A 17,540-nucleotide genomic window follows, 5' to 3' on the forward strand; every position below is an offset into this window, starting at 1 on the left:
ATCCCTTTTTGTTACATATGCCCATTGAACATGTTTTAACATTGTGCTTGCTAGTCCAGGCTCGTTTAATGCTCCCCACTCTGCCATATTCACATGATAATTCATTTTTTCTTCCATGTATCCATTATTACTAGCTGCAGGTGCAACACTCCCATTTCCCCACAGGCATCATTAAAGTTTCATGTTATTTCATCTTATCTGAACAGGTGATGTTAGTGGTTGAGAAAAGTGTCGCCTGTTAAAAAGGTAAATTCTAGCTAGGAGCAAACCAGTCTTCATTACCGGAGACTAATGAGTGGAAATGAAAGACAATGGATCTATTCTCTGTTCAGGGTTGGCTGGCTCTTTACTGTAGCCAGACTAATGATAATGCATTCTCTAGTTTTAACAAAGAGCCAATCCATATGCCCTCTGACTCATTACATAACACTACTCCAACTCACAGCCAGGAGGTCTGTGGGTGATGGTAAAAGCTAATCTGTTCGTGTGTTCATGTTTTGCACATTTGTGCTGGAGTTCACATTTTCATTACAGCATGCAGTTCATTATAATCACTGTTGCTATTATTGCACAGTCAAGCTATCTATTGATAGTGTTAAAAAAAGAGAGGTAATCATTTCCCGAACTATTGAGGCCCTCTGTGAATGAGTAGTGTTTGATGGCAGAATGGTATTTAAATGAATTTATTACCGATCCAAGCCTACTACAAAAAAGCTTTTACGCTAAAGGCTCTGCCACATCTCTCCCCATCATCCTCTTCTAAGTAATGTCAGTGCCACACAACAGTGATGTACAGAGTAACACTGTAGTAGGGATACTTGAATCACTTGATAGAAAAATGTGAAGGTGGCTAGACCTTTTGTTTTGTTTTTGGCAAATAAATAAAAATATAACATATGGTTGGTGAGCACTGTTGCCTCACAGCGAGAAGGTTCCATGGTTCAAACCTGGCTTGTGCCTCCAAATTACCAAAGACGTGCACGTTAGAGTGAGACCTGCAATAGACTTACAACCAGTCAAGAGTGTACCCCGCCTCTCGCCCAATGACAGCTGGGACAGGCTCCAGCTTCCACATACGTGTGTGTGAGTACAGACACTAGAAAGGCATACTTGCCGGAAGACAAATAGCCCTTTGACCTCTGTATGAACCGGCAGCCCCTGGTGAGAGATAACTCACGACCTGGTGGACGGGTAGGGCATCCATCTCTCACCCTGGTAAGGATGAACATGATGATGAACGCTCCCGCTTGCTGCTATTTAGATACCCCTGAAGTCACAGCTATGACAAACTACCCACACAGAGAGAGCCAGGGCTGAGCCTTGTTTATACTGTCTGCCCATTCAACACCAGCCTAGGTCTGTAAAAACTCTAACTGTGCCACAGGGAACTAGTACAAACTCAGGGTCAACTAAGAACGGCAATCTGTCTCAGTGAGGCTGCCGACTCGCAGTTTTACTGCACATACTGATACATACAACATACAAAAACGCACATGGCTGCAGAAGTCCTCCAGCAGCCATATGCATATGAGGCCATAGTGATCAATAAAACTCCTGAACAGCTACACCGACTGAAACAAACTGATCAGACCATATGCAGTAGATAGTCCAGGCCTGCAGAGGGCGCTCCAACTCCGCTGTTTACATTACTTTCAGCAATATCTGCAACATGTAGCGGAGCATGCAGCAGACAATGATGATGAGTCAAGCAATGAACAACTTTGTAAAATATGTACAATGCTGGAAAAGTAAATAATAACCTAACAAGTATCGTGACTAAATCTTTTGTATCACATTGCCAATAAAACACTAAAATACACGTAAATAAACAGGTGGCTACATCGTTATGCCACTTCTATCCACCCTGTTTAATTGTATTAAGTTTCTGCTGCTTTGACACCCTCACTCCTCTTCCTGAGAGAAGGCTAGCTTTGGAGCACTAACCCCTGTCCTAATGTTCAATGCCTGCCTGAGTTATTTGAAGTCTCCTTTGTCTGTCATCTTTAAGCCTCAGCTACAGCTGACAGCGAGGAGAAACTCTTCCAGAACAGGTGCCAAGAAGATAACAGTACCTGCAGCCCGGAGAGGTCACTGCATTGACCAGCGGGCACTTCTCTATTGGTGTGTCTTTGTTTGACAGCACAGACAGAGTGTATATACATGCATGTGCCCGCATCCGTTCATGCGCACATATATCTTTTTATGCTCGATTTCTCTTCCACACAAGCCAGCAAGCGCACACGGGTGAGCACTTCTCCCCTTATCCAACTGATGGTCCATTCAAATTAAAATGAACCTCCATCACACTAATAGGGGGAGCGGAGAACAAAGCTCTCTGCAGTCAGCAGGAATAGCAGGAGGATTATCACTGCTATCGTCAGAGCTATTATCATTAAACCAAAGTTGCCGCCGGTCCTCCTCTGCCGTGGCCAACGGGCCACACCGACTTTACCGCAGCACAACTTTGAATGGGCTCAGAGACGGGCTGCTGTTTTAGTGGCACAAGCCCGGTGTGGTGCGACCGCACAACAGATGATGGGTTTGATTTCAATTATTGTTTCTGGACGTTTGGGGAAATTATGTGTATTCTGGAAAGCACTAGCACTAATTTGAATTTAATGACACGTTTAACTCACTGTTAGAGACGCGCCGTACGTGCTGCTCAGCATTTCAGAAACAAAAGCCTTCACTTCTTTTGCCTCATCAACTGACTGTCTTCATGTTCCGATCTATTTTCATCGATATCATCAGTAAATAAAGAAGAAAAAAATGCATCAAAACACAGACGTGCATAGTTTTGTTGTTGTAAAATAACATAAATCATTATTTAAAATATTTTATATTGTTTATTATAGAGGAAAAAATAACCAAAAATAAGCCAGCTGAAATTCTCTCTTGGCCATGTTACACTTTTGAGACGGTCCCTATCTTCTTTGGTTGCCCTTTTACTGTCAAGTCATGCAAGATGCCGTGTAGGCTTCAATAACGGATCATGAGATAAAAATAACTTTTGTACAGCATCTGTAAAAGGCTTCACGAAACTCCACTAACAATCTGGAGGAAATGTTACTGAGTATGAACCTTTCAAAATATGATTTATATGCGAGTACGCTGTTTGTACCTGAATGTGTTTATCTCTTGTAGATACATGACATTTGAAGTTGTTTTGTTTTCATTGTTATGTAGAGAAAAGGTAAATAGGTAAATATGGAAAGGCTGTTCGAGCAGCTGATGTACAGCTGGATATTTCTAACAATAACTAAAATAAAGATGTTACGCCACACATACCTTGTGTCTAAATATGGAATCAGAGGTATGTAGGTCCATTTGTGCATGGATTTCAGGGACTCTTTCAACCCAGAGATATCCTTATATCACTTGTCCTTTACGCAAGGCAACATTCGTAGCCTCGGGTCCTACACACCCTTCACCCTTCACCAACAGCTCCATCCCCAAAGCACCACTGTCAGGAAGGCAGAGGAAGAGAGGGGGGGGGGGGTTGGGGGATGAAATTCTCCACCATGCCAAAGCCCATCCAGGCAGACCCGTGCCAAAGCACCATGTGTGTACAAACAACTCAACTGAATCGGACTGGATGTATACTCAGGCCTTATCTGGGCGAAGCCAAATACACTCTGAGCTATCAAAGGTAATGGATGAGTGATTTGAACTCTCAGTTTTTCAACCAAATGCAAACACATCTATTACGCTCCAGCACTTCAAGCTGTACAAATCAAAATCACAGCGGTAAAAGAGGCAAAATAAACAGCATGCCGCGTGACTGCTAAGAAAGTTGGAAAAACAGGACTTCACATATCGCACGGATCGGCCCAGAGGTGTTGAAAACTCTGCCGCCGCCATCGCCGGCCAACTCTGTGGTGATATGGACAACATCACACACAGTTAATGCAGGCAAAGATTTTTTATTTTTTTTTTCTAAATACCTTTTAAAGGATTTGCAAGATAAGCCTGTCGGTCTCTCCGAGAAGGAGCCCCTAAAGGATGCTATAATCGATGGATGAGAGAAGGATTTACTGTAGAGCAAAGATGGAAAAAAACTGTTATTTAATGCTCGCATGTGAGCAGAATAATGAAGCAGCTGGGAAGCTCATGTGCACGCTCGTCATTATCAATGCACTAATCTGCCATTAAGAGATTCCATCAGCCAGTTGGATCTAAAATGCAGTGGATGAAACGTCTATTGACCGTTTACTATGAATCAATTGCCATCAGATATATTTACATAGAGGAAGGAGAATGCTCTTGACCCTACGGAATGAGGTGAGAGTATCACAGTGCTATAAAAACACCCTGTACACAGGCACAGTAACTGAGCTCATCACACAGATCTCTTCACAACACAGACATAAATGCACTGTTCCCCATAATGCTCGCCACTTATCGTATAATGCCTTAATCCACTGTAAATGTCTTGCATCATCACAGGGTTATTGCAAACTCAGATAAAGGCACAAGTGATCGAGTGGGAAACCACCCATCCTTTCTAAAGCCAGGAGCAATACACAGCTACCAAAAAGAGGATCATCTTTATTTATAGGCTTTTAAAAAAAATCAACAATAGCTACACAAAAATGTATTAAGCGGCATGTTTAAGATGAATCACATTATCATGCCCTTGTAACTTCCTGCATCAAAATTATGTTTCATTTCAGGTACTTCCATGAGACAATGTTATTTAAAATGAAACTCTGCAGGAAACAGCAGAGGCACTCCTAACGTGCATATTAACATAAAACACCAAATGCGACATTTGCAGCTAAAGCTGTTGAATCTTGCTAACTAGAAATAACAGCCAGTAAAAGAAGCTGTAAATTAGACACTGTTATCATTGTAACGTGTTCCATAAATAAATGGACAACATGGTGGGTGCATCTGAGCTGAACAACTCAACTGAAAATAAGACTACAGTGCTGACAGAGCTGCAACTTAGTACTGACCAAAGAAAAGATGGAGAGCAGTGATTAAGGTGACTGAGCGTCCACCTCAACTTCAGTGGAACCACATTATGGTTAAGGCGGGTTTCTTCTTCTTACAGAGGAAAGACCTGCTGCAGTGTCTCCACATGCCTGCTTAGAAAAATTAACTCCTTTGGAGGTTGTTAAAGGTGTAGGATTCTCTCCGACCTCCGGAGAGAGCCCTCAGGAGAGGCCCTCTTGTAAAACGCTCCATCTTATTAATGGAAATAAATGCTGTTAGCGCCCCACCCCTCCAGCAATAAGACGCGTCTATTCTTGGCTAAAGTCCCCTTCATTACCGTTATCTCAAATAGGCACCCAGTCTGATGGCGAGAGAAGGGACGGCGAGCGGTTAAGCTGCTTCATGCAATTTCATTATTCCATATGAGGCGGGGTATCAGTGTTAACTTTGCAATGTCAGCACGCAGCACAAGGCAGCGGTGCTGTTGTGCGGCTGAGGCATGACATAAGTGCAGTGGTTTAAGTCACACGGAGTCAACAGTGCACAGTCTACCTCCTGATCGGACGCTGATGAAGGCCATTCACGTGTTCGTGAGTTTTAATTTTCAAATGTGCTCAAATGGAGTATAAACACATTTCACGGCTGACTTGCTGTATTCTAGACTGAGTTTGTGAAAAAGCAAAATGCTGTTTTTGTTGCCCAAATTCTAACACCCTCTTTGGCTGTCCTCTACATTATGAAATACAGTATGTCCCTTTTCACAGCAGCAGCTACCTCGCTGTGAGTACGTGGAAGCAAGCCGGAGGATAACAATAAAAGTGCGTATACTGCTGAAATGAGAGACAGAAAATGAAAAAAAAGGACGATATGAAAGTGCAAGAAAGAGAGGAGAGGAGAGAGAGAGGAAGAAAGTGTGAAGGAGCAGACCGTCAAATGATCTGGCCTCTCTCCAGGCAAGATGACTCAGGGATGATGGCACAGTTAGAGCTAATTAGGATCATAAACTGGAGAAATGTTTTGCCACCATGATGTGTGGGGCTCTTTCCTGCTTTTGGCAGGACTTCACATTAGATGTCTTGATAGCATGCTAAAATAAAAAAAAATAAATAAATCAGCTGCCTTGAATTAACAGAAAATTAATACAAATTTAAATGAGGTTTTTTTTCTTTTTAATTCAACTGACTCTCATCAAGTGTGGAATTACCAGACACGCTCTAGTAGCATATGTAGAAAAAGCTCCCATTGGACCAGTCTGTGTCTGTGAGGCTGGCAACCATGATGTTAAAGGGCATTTTACTTGACATTTGGGGCAAATCAAGGACTTTTCAATAAGAGATAGGGACAAACTTTTATTTTTTAATCCCAAAATCCAGATAAGACAAGTGAAGATTTGGAAGAAATAACAGACAAATAGCAATGACTGCTCCGGGGGTGAAGAACATAATACTTTTAGAGTTGGTAAACAAATCATACGTGCACGGCTCTAAAGATGGCCTTGTGATCACTGTTGTGATGTGTTCAGTGGCCATCTGATGTGACTATTACATAGCACCAGAGCTGTGTGTCAACCAGGACTGGACTCATTTTGCTCCTTGCGTCTGGCGCCACCTCAAATTTGTTTGACAGTAGCTACGAGGCAGCTCCACTCCCTCATACACCACAAGCTCTCTCACGTTGCGTTGTCTAGTGGACTGCAGACGCACAAACGCTGACAGGAAGCGATAATGCTGCTGACTTGCCGCGCTACGTCTCTGTTTATGAGGACTGACAGCTCCCTGCAAACGGCAGCACACACCAGCCTGTACTGTACACTATAAACACACACACACATCCCAGAGAGACACACACACACTCACACATGCATGCAAACATATTAACAGACTGAGGCATCATTCGATACACTCTAGAGCATCATTTTCATTGCACCAACACACACATTAGCAGTGTGCAGTGCAACGGTACTCAAATATCTCCCATGAAGTACTCGTTGCTTTGAAAGCTGTTGTGGACAGACTGATGGAGCGTAACACATGACTGACTCAATTAAACTTCTGTGTTTTGTTGTCATAGTAACTACTGCAACAAGTTATTTGCAATGTGAGTAATGCCCTTATCTTTCCAACTGTGGGAGTCATCAAACAACAGACTAATTAACTTAAGTGTCACCTTCTGAATTTTTAAATTTGCATCTGTGCTTTTGATACACGCGAATTATTTTCGCCACAACCTGACTGAGGCGTTTCCCAGCAGCTCGCATTGGACGTGCGTTATTGAGACGTTTTAGCATGAAATTTGTTTTCTGTGCCTGAACTTTAAGTACAATTTCTCACTGCCGAGCCGACCCTCCCAAAAAAAAAAAAGCCAGGAGGGACTATTACGAGATAATTACTAATTATGCTAATGTACTAAAGTTGCACTATTGCTTTTCCTTGGTCATTCTATCAGCCGTCCTCAAGAGACCACAGTCAGTAGTAATAACCTCTTTTCCCTCAGCTAAACGCTCAGTCAGTTAGAGGACACCATGTCCTAAACCGCCGACTCCTCCGCCGCAACCCTTAATCAGGAAGTGCCTGTAAATTCACAAAGCCATGCATGCGCACACAGAGGAGCACCCGCGCCGCTTCCATCGGCACTGACCTTCATTAACCTCATAAATGCCAGCGGTGTTTCTGTCGCAGCTCTTAATGCGGTTATCAGCACAAACACAAACAAATGTGACAGAAGTGTTTCAGGCTGAAGACTAGAGCTTTACATCTGTGTAATACATCTCTCTCTTCCCCTCAACACACAACACACACGGTGTGACATTGGACCGTCCCAACATGGAAACCATCACTGTTAACCCCACCCCACCCCACCCCCGCTCCCACCCTACCCCTGCTGTGAATGAACCTACATTAGAAAACTGATGGCACGCATAATTTGCACAATGTGAAATATTCGAGTCCTATGCGCTACAAATGAATGGATTCAGCAAACAGACGAAGGCCGAAGCAGAGACCGATACGCTGCACCATGACGCAGACAGTACAGTTCAGATTAAAAATAAGCGTTAGAATGAATGAAATGCCAGCCAAACACAACATATTTATCCACTTCAGCAACCCTTCACTACACATTTATCATCTTTCTACTATTATAACTTGAATGTCATGAGATTTTCTGTAGGATTCAGCATCGAAAGTATTTTCTTATATTACTCACGTCTAGCTTTTTTTAATGGTAAAATCATGCAGCTTGTAAGAGACGCCATGTGTGTGCTTGTATTGTATTTTTAAAGGGCATGCTTGTCTTTATCTGACAGACGATCTGCAAATAACTGTGACATTCTACATGTGTCCATTCAGTAGGAACTGAGCCTGGAATGCTGCCTGTTAGCTGCAAGATGCAAATAAGGCGTAAAAAAATAAACAACAGCAAACACATGTCAACAAAAAATGGCTGCACATCACATCAGTCTAAAACAGTTGAGATATTTTCTTTATGTAAATGTGTGTTGCATGTGCACTTCTGTTGTGTTCACCTCTCTTTCCACGTAATAAAAAAAAGTACCTAAAAATATAAACACCATGGCAAAATGGTACCATGGTAACGAGATAATACTAATTAAGAGGCAGATTTTATATATGATGTGTATACAGTACATTCGTTTTCAAACAATGCTATGACAACACAAAGCTATTTTCATCAGTTACAGACATTTTATCTAAGAAGCTGCAATAAAAAAATCAAATTTGCTTTTTCATTTGAACATGGATGTTCTGTTCTCGGCCTCCGCTCTCCATCCTGACCTCTGCCCTCACCTCCACACCGCCTCCATCACTGCCATCAGCACTAAGTGGTGAGTGGCCGACACTCAGTACAGACGGAGTTTCTGTTCACCCTTCCCTCCTCTGCTCGGCTGGAAGTCAACACACAGGGCGCTCCTCCGCCCCATTAATGTCTCCTCTCTAATGCCTCTCTAAAACAAGGAGCCTCAGATGAGAGAAGCCCCTTGTCCTCTGCACCCTGCACCCTTGTCCTGTGTCCTGCCCCGGCCTCAACATTCATCGCCACCCAGGCGGCCCACACTCGACCCCTGTGCCGCCACCTCGCCGGGAACGACAGCGTAAACAGTAATTGCTGTATGAATTATGTTGCACTCTATGTTTTCCACATTTCCCCCTCGGCGCTCCTGATGATACACTGATATACAGTACTGAGAGCAGGGTGATAAGTGCGGTTGTAAAAAAAAAAATTATGTTAGTCTATAAATCTCTGCAGTGCTTATTTTTCTCCATAAAAAAACACACTGAGTAAAGGGGGAAGAACTCATTGCACATGTGTTACAGTTGTTACAGGTGACATTGTGCAGGTTTGTCAAAAAAAAGGAGAATGTGCTACAAACCAGATGTTCTCACACATGATTCTATATTTGCGCAAATCACAAGGCTGTGATTAATTAAGAGGCACATCCACAGTGTGTCCATGAATCCATCCAAGAGTGATGACACCGCTCACACACGCTGCACTTAAGGCCGGGCGAACAAACACAGAGCAAGGTGTACGGCCGCATAACATCAGGCTGACAGGAACATTGTAACCTGAACAATACGAGAAGGCAGCAGTTGGCAAACAGCAGCTAAAAAAAAAAAAACACAGCAGATGAATTCAGTAAGGTGTGGGATTTCTAGGAATTCTGAGCAGGCAGACGGGGCCTGGCTACCAGATGTGTAAGGAAATTAATCTCTGACCTGTAATCTTATTTGCTTTTCCCCTTAAAAAAAAAAAAGCAACTGCAAAAAAAGGGAGATTGGGGGAAGTTGCAGAGAGGAATCTGCTTAAGACCATTTGAATACACAGGTTTTAGTGAGTCCATCTACAAATAATCTGCTGCCTTTCCAAAGGGATTAAGCCCCAAATACCATGCAATAATCCCTCTGTCATTTTTTTTTTTGCCTTAAATTTTATAAAAATAATTGTGCTGAAATCTCAAAATGATCATCAGCTGGCATTTGAGATGGGGGAAAAAAAGCTCTACGTAATTTTGTTGTTTAAAAAAAAATCCTTCAATCAGAAAGCGTGCTTTTATTTTGACAGCTTAAGAAGAATATAAGTATAATCTGACCGTGTGTGTGTGTGTGTGTGTGTGTGTGTGTGTGTCAGCCTCCACTTCCTGCAGCTCTTTACAAGCCACCGGCCATCAGCACTTCCAAAAGGTTCACAGTTCATTTACAACAGACCCCTGAACTGGGCCCCTAATGTCCCGTGTTATCAGAATGAATCAGCGCTGCTGATAAATTAGCTGCACAGAAAGGCCTGTCAGCTGATGTGCGCGCGTATGTATGTGTGTGTGTGATACTTATATGCAATGCTTAATGTTGTGGAACCAATTCTGTCGTTTCCATTATGTAAATACATTTGCCTCAGCCGTATATTTTATGTATTGTCTCCCTTGTCTCAATTACTTGGGCTATTAAAAATCAAGAGGTTATGGAAATGAGTTGCAGTTGTCTGTTTGTAGTTTGATGACAAGTGCAAAGTGTTTATGAAAGCTCGTTGTGCATTCAATTGCAGTTGGATACGTCAACACGCTCCGAGCGTTCATCCATATTCCACAATGCAATGGGGTGGCACGTCAGTGTCTCCCAGCATAAACAACACAACACAGGCGTGTTATCATCTGTTATACAAATAAATAAATAAAAATAAACTGTTTTATTTAGATCTTTCCCTCCTTAGATGTGGCAGAAACAGTGAAAGCAGTTAGAAAAAAAAATATATATATATATATATTAATTTCAGTGAGTGTTTGTGGCCTGTGCCAGAGCAAATAAGCGTTTGATGAATCAGGTTGTATATCTTATTGTTAATTAGCCAAAAAAATACCTGGGGAAATAATCAACGGGGATTAATTTATCAAAGCTTTCACTGACATATCCAAATAATTTATTTTTTCTATCTTTTAAAAATCTGTTTTTTTCCCCCCCAAACATGAAAGTTGAGGTGGAAAATTTAAAGAAATTACAAAATGAATTTTAACACTACAACATGCTGTGTATTCTGTCGAGACCATTTGAAAATGAAAGCTGCATCTTAAAGTGTGAGGGAAACATTTCATCATTCAGAATTCTATCATTTTTTAATCATGTTTTCAGTAAAGGCACAGTGTAGCCTGTAAAGGTATGAATATCATTGGCAGAGACACTATAGGTTGCAGGATATAAAACCACACAGGGGGATTGTTTACCATGAACCCTGCCAGCATCCATTACAGTACGGCTACAGAGAGGTGCTCAGCGAGAGAGAGAGAGAGGAAAGAAGTCCTTATTGTGTTTTGTGCTTTTCTATTCTCATTACAGATGTAAGTGATTGTCTAAGAGTTAAACCTTTAACTGTTAATACTGATACTTCTTCATCAGGGCATCCTCAACACAGTCTGATTAAAAACAGACACATAAATAATGCTGGCAAAAAAACAAGAGGGGTTAAATGACTAATGGTATTTTTGTGGTCCTCTCTCTCTCTCTCTCTGCTGCAGGCCCACGACTGATCCTCAAAGCTGAGACTTTCCAGTGAGGCAGCATGTCACTGGAGTTCAAAAGTCTAATGCAGAAAAATGTCATTACAAGAGACAATAAAATAAGGAGAGGCTCTAATGAAGAATTCAGATGCTGTATTTTAGCATGTGTGCATGTGGTTTTCTTTGTTACAGTGAGCTATAAGTTGAAATATTAAAAGTCACTAGTGGAGTGATTTAATTGTAAATTTAGATCAGGAATCTGCTTTCAATGGGGAAGTTAATGGGATTTGGTAACAACGTCGCGTCCTGAATCCATGAATAACCAGTTGTTAATTTGCAAAAAAACACGTTTGACCCTCCATACATGCAAAATAGTAGTTTAATTTCGCCATACCGGTCGATGAAGGAGACAAAGAAGGCTTTGTGAGGAGAATACGCGCAGCAGCAACTAAACTTTAAAGGATAAAACAGCGCTGCAGCTACAGTTTATATATTTGTTTCCATCCAGTAAAGAGCTGCCGTTTGTTCCTCGGCGCTCTGACGGGAAAACCGCCGCGCAGAGGAGTGCTCTGCTCTGTAGGGAGGCTGCAGCGGAGCAGCGCAGGGTGCACCGGGCTGCCGTGCGCTCCGATGGCTCCGTCAAGGTGCGCACGACCTCTGCTAAAAAAAATATAAAAAAGCCACGTAAAGGGCGGATAAGTGCTTTAAAGTTGTGTACCTTTTCTCTTCGATCGCCTCCTCCTCCTCCGCTTCAGCTTGCATTTGACCTGGCCGTTTTGAGTCCCCGACGCGCGGCTGTTGTTTCCAAGTACGGATGCCATCAACGCAGCCTTTGGAGCGCAGCGCAGAATAACTTGGACTCGGCGGCTCGACTCTCCTTTGTACTTGTCTGGCGTCAGCCTCCGTTGCTCTCTGATAACGCAGCGTCCTCAAGATTGACGTACACTCGGACTATATATTTTCGGCTCTCCCTTTTCTTTTTCTTTTTTTTTTAAATCCCTCCAAACTAGGGAGGGGAGGGTCGTGTCTTGCTGTTCCTCCTATATCACCTCAGAAACTCCAGCTCGCCTCCAGCAGCTCACGGAGAGACTGTTCGCAGCGCAGCGTGGCGGCTCTCAGCAGCACTGATACCGGCGCCCTGTCTGCTCCGCTCCTCTCCGGTAGTTTTTTTTTTTCTTTCCGCGCCTCTGCAGAAATTTTGGCATCAGCCACTTTGAATTCAATCATGCAGGACGCCTATCTATTTGCTGCCGAGCTTTCTAATTAGGGTCCAATCCTTGCTGTCTGGGAGATGTGACATCACCAGCGACACCCACCAGCTCACACCCCTTCTTCGCCCGCTGCTTTTTTAAACGCTTTGCCTTGTTCCGCGTACTTTCTTTCACTTTTTTTCTTCTTCCTCCAGACACTGCAGGGGAACCGTGTTCTTTTCCGTCCTCCACAGGGAGGGGGGTTCAGAGGTCTGCCTGGCAGGGATGCTTGCTCAAGGGCACGTCAGTAGATCGGATGTTTACCAGCATAAGCGGCTTGAATATGGGTTCCATATTGCACGTATGTAAACTTACAATAACTTCAGGCAATAACAGTATGGTGTCTTGGACATAGTGTAGGGGGAGGTCTCCACAGAGAGTCCTCTGTTCTGTGAATCCTTCCTCTCCTTGTACAGTATTTATCTTCTTGGATTTAGGATTTAGTTTCCTTGTGGGATTAACGATGGAATAAATTCCCTCTGTGCAGTCTAAAGAGGCGGTGGTCCACAAAGGAAGGCTGCTCTAAAATGCATGATGTTCACTCACTTTAATTCTGTTCAACCTTCCAAATATGTCTTGCAAACATTCTTTTATTCTGAAAATCCTGTTTTGAGTTTTCCAGGTGACCTTCAGCACACATGGGGAAAAAAAACTCTTAGCAGCGCGTTTGAGGCCACGAAGTTTGAAGATTGTGACATTTTGGCATTTTTGTGTGAAAGCGCAGTGTCGAGGCTTTCACAAAGCATTTGTGGTTTTCCTAGCTGCAGGTTATTGTTTTATTCTCCCGGCCTCTGCAACAGAAGGTCAGCTGCGCGTTGGGAGGAGGCGCTATGGTACTGCTGGACACACTCAGAGGAGTTCTTGCAGTGAATAAAGGCTGGTTTGTTAAGGCCTAATAATCAAAGATGACACTGTTTCTGTGTTTTTGCACAGCTAGCGAACAAACAACAGCCTGATCACTAAAACATAAATTGTGGCCTGCTGTTAGTTTTAAATGTTGTTGTTTTCCCCCCAAAAAAATGTCCCTGTTAACCTCATGCGGACCCAGACAAAAAAAAAAGAAAAAGCTGCATGACACGTTTGCTGATGTCAGATTGAAAAGTCACTTTGAGGCTCTGTTGTTGTGCGGAAACATTTCCTACCTGCCTGAGGGGCAGAGGGAGGGAGGGAGAGAGAGAGAGAGAGAGAGAGAGAGAGAGAGAGAGAGGAAGGTGTAGGGCCGTCCGCCAGGCTGTAGCCTGCCCTCAGGACGCCCACAAATATCCATGTAAATTGCAGTTTAAGAGAAATCAATATAAGTGACAAGTTGCCAATGCCACTATCTGGGGCAGTAATGAAGGTGTGCTGGCAGGGGGGCTGGAGCCCACATAGATAACAGCAAAGGGGCTGCGAGGATAGGGGGGGGGGGTATTAGAGGCAAGTGCATGTATGCATGCACAGAGGGACACACACAAACAGCAAGGTCAGTAGTCAGATGCAAAGTTACACTAAAGACTTGGAACCAAGCTTTACTGTCACCAGCTACTCATGTGGCACCAGCAGTGGACTGCAGAACTCACCGCCTGTGCTGTCCAAATACCATCTACCTTAAGGAGAAGAAGCTTGCCAGAATACATTTAAACAAAGATGAACCTCTGACTCCCGGATATGGATTTTAAGAACTGTGCAACTGTACTTACATATATATGCAATAATGACTACAGGAAATTTAAAGGGACAATCCACTGAATTCTGGACACAAGATATGCACATGTATGTGTTATAAGACACACCAAAAAGTACATTTCCCACAATGCAACTGAACAGAATTTTCTACTACAGTCTATGCCTAGAGCCCTGCAAAAGGCTGGCAACCTGTCCAGGCTCCTCCCCCACTATGACCCTATACAGGACAAAGCAGAAACATGGATGGAATCCATGCCTGGTAAACAAATTTTAAGAACCTCATCCACAACACAGGCATTATGTAAAAACAAATTTAAGCCAAAAGCAAAGGAACTTTGAAGAGGTTTGAGTTTTGGAGAGGATCACTCAGTGTTTGTGTACCAGTATAGATGTATAAAGTGCATGCCAATCATCCATTTGGGGTGGGATTCATAAACCATGGTAGCCAAGAAAACCTCAGAGAAGCTTGTTGCAGATGGAGGTTCGCCTTGTTTTAAGCCCAAAGCATGACTTTTTTCTCTCAACCTAACCCCGATGATATTGACGGCTGAACATTAGTCAGCAGCTGAAAAAAATAAATCAGAAAAGATGATTTTCTGACTAAAACTCTTGTCTCTTGGCAGAATGTCAAGATTCAAGTTGGCACATCCACCTGTCCCTGCATCTGAGTTTGCAGACTTTATTATTTACCACCTCATCCAAACATATGTGCGATGATGAGATTAAGAAAAAAAAAAATACCTTTAAACTCATTTCAGAACATTGCATCATAAGGGCATGAAAAACAGGCTGATGTGACACAACGCATGTTCAGGAAGGCTGCTGTTTACTTACTAGACCCGTTTAGCCAAACACTTGGCATTAGTTTGATGTCATATCTATGGATTAAAGAGTTAGATTTAAATTGTGATTACAGCAAACACGTGGCAACAACTACTCTTTTTTCCCCCCCATCATCAAATCAGACACCTGCAATCTAAGATAAGGAGGCCAATCAGTGCACTGCTCAGACACATTCATTTTCTGCACTTTATATATATATATATATATTTATATTTGATGAAATATGGCTGTCTTGAAATTAAGAAGTAGTTGGTGTGATCAGAGAGTGATTTTTCTTATGCCAACTCTGTTTTCATTATTAGAACTGTCGCTGTTCAGGTAGGACTGTCTCCATGGTAATACATAGTGTTGCTCTCTAATCAAAATGCAGTAATTAACAGTTAATTTTCTTAACTCGCGGCTGAGAAACAGCACGTATCAACATTCAGATTAGCTTTAACCCTGACACATTTCTACAGGAGAAATAAAATGGTGGGAGTTATGCCGAGCATCTGTAGTTTTATCAGTTTGTTATAATGTTTTACCTTTGTTTGAAGAGTTGCATGGTGGGTGCCTTTTCTTAGCATCTTTGCATTCAAGATGTGTCACCTTTTAACTCTAGAACTCTGGGGGGGGAAAAAAAGAAAACAAAAATGGACAGTTACACAAAAAGTCATCATTTTAAAGTCCTCAAATCCTACAATAAAGTTGTCTGTGTGTGATGAAAATAATAGGAATTTGGTGAGAGCAAGGCAGTCTGCTTATCAGCCCTCCCAGCCAGGTTAACGTAGTGGAGATGGAAGCCTTGGAGGCCTCTCTCATCAGTCTCTGGGTGAGTATTGACTTTAAGCTTTTTCAGTTTTTTTTTTTCAGGGTTGGGGTGGTGGTGGTGGAGGAGGAGGAGGATTAGGTGGCTGTGGCCTTATCAGGTGCTCAGGCTCCTCACAAGGCAGGCAACTGGGAGACTCACACGTACCTTCATCTCCCTCCACAGCCGGTTCGCTCCTCAGAGTCTAATCCACAGTGAGCGGCGGCACTTTGCTGCTACAACCGCATTTGCGCTTGTGTCGTGTGTGTCGCATGCACACTGTGCAAGTAATGAGCATGTGAGAGGATGCAAACAGGCTGTAATGTGTTAGATGTGCGTTTCCTCCTTCATGCTGGCAGATGTTACAAATTTTCTAAACTACGTCGGATTGCTACGACGGCAAAATAGCATTCAAACCGATCAATCAATTCAGAGAGATTCTGTTATCACAGGTGTTTTACACCAGAAACCATTCAGCAGAAAGACAATGACAAACGGGGCTTTCTCTAAAGGAGTGATACAGTTGCAGAGATTGCTTTTATTTTGGCGTACCGTGAGATCTGAAAAGGTGTGTTTTAAGAATTATTCTGAAAATAAATTACATTTATGCTGATGCTTGCATGCTGTCCATGCACCGTATGTCACTGCCAGGTAGTCTAAGTAGAGCAATTCAGTCACAAATATGATGTATGAAACAAAATATTCTTATTTCTTTGAAAGTATAAAGTCATTTTGGACAAGTGGTTCTTACACAACTAGCAAGCTGCAAGATGTGCGATGGTTATTCCTGGGAGAGAAAAGGTAGTTTCAGGTAATGTCAACTTGAGGACAGGAAGTGATATTTGTCATAAGCTGTGTTTACAGCTGAAAAAAAGAAATCCAGCTCCAACATAATGTGACCACACTTGGCAACAAGATAAACAAATGTGTAGCAGCAGGTGGTGCATGGGGCTTTCTGGCTGTCCTTCTCCCTTTTATCTAAACATTCAGTTCAGTTTTCTAGAAGATGTTAATGGAAAGATGGCTGGCACAGTGAAAGAAGAGGACAGGCAAGGACAGCTGTGGCAGGACTCCACAGCTTTGTAAAATACTCTGCCTTCTCAGAAGAGAGGGGGGAGGAAATGATTTGGTGGATTTGCACTGAAAAAGAAAAGGTAGAGTGCGTGACAATGTGAGCAATGTCAGGAATTTGATGCCTTAATGTACTGTGCCTTGCAAACAATTACCAACACAAAGCAGGCTAATTGCTAATACAAACTCTTGGCACACGCCTCATTTCAAGGTTGCATTTCTTTGCCCATATCTAAACTTTGAAAGTGACATTGAACATTTCATTTCGCAGCACGTGGAGCCAGCGGGGCTAAATTCTTGCTGATGAACTGCCACCAATGTACCTTTTCTTCAACAATGATCTCCTTCCAATGACTTTTTTTTCCTTCTTTTTCCTTTCTAACCTCACCCCACCCCTCTTAAGTGACACCCATTAATCACATTAGGTCTTTGGGAGAATTGTCTGCTGAGCGTCAAGTCTTGGCTGACCCCAACATTTGGAGAG

At 42.7% G+C, this 17,540-nt stretch overlaps 1 protein-coding gene across 1 annotated transcript in view; it reads right to left on the minus strand.

The window, feature by feature from the left end:
- Positions 1-12,261, minus strand: part of adarb2 (adenosine deaminase RNA specific B2 (inactive)) — a 138,409-nt gene extending 126,148 nt beyond the window's left edge. The window contains exon 1 of the mRNA XM_028433209.1: positions 12,159-12,261. Within this exon, the coding sequence (XP_028289010.1) occupies positions 12,159-12,261 (103 nt within the window). The remainder of the gene's footprint in view (positions 1-12,158) is intronic.
- Positions 12,262-17,540: the final 5,279 nt, after the last annotated feature.

The sequence above is a fragment of the Parambassis ranga genome, chromosome 20 (genome assembly GCF_900634625.1).
Source record: "Parambassis ranga chromosome 20, fParRan2.1, whole genome shotgun sequence".
Classification (NCBI taxonomy): domain Eukaryota; kingdom Metazoa; phylum Chordata; class Actinopteri; family Ambassidae; genus Parambassis; species Parambassis ranga.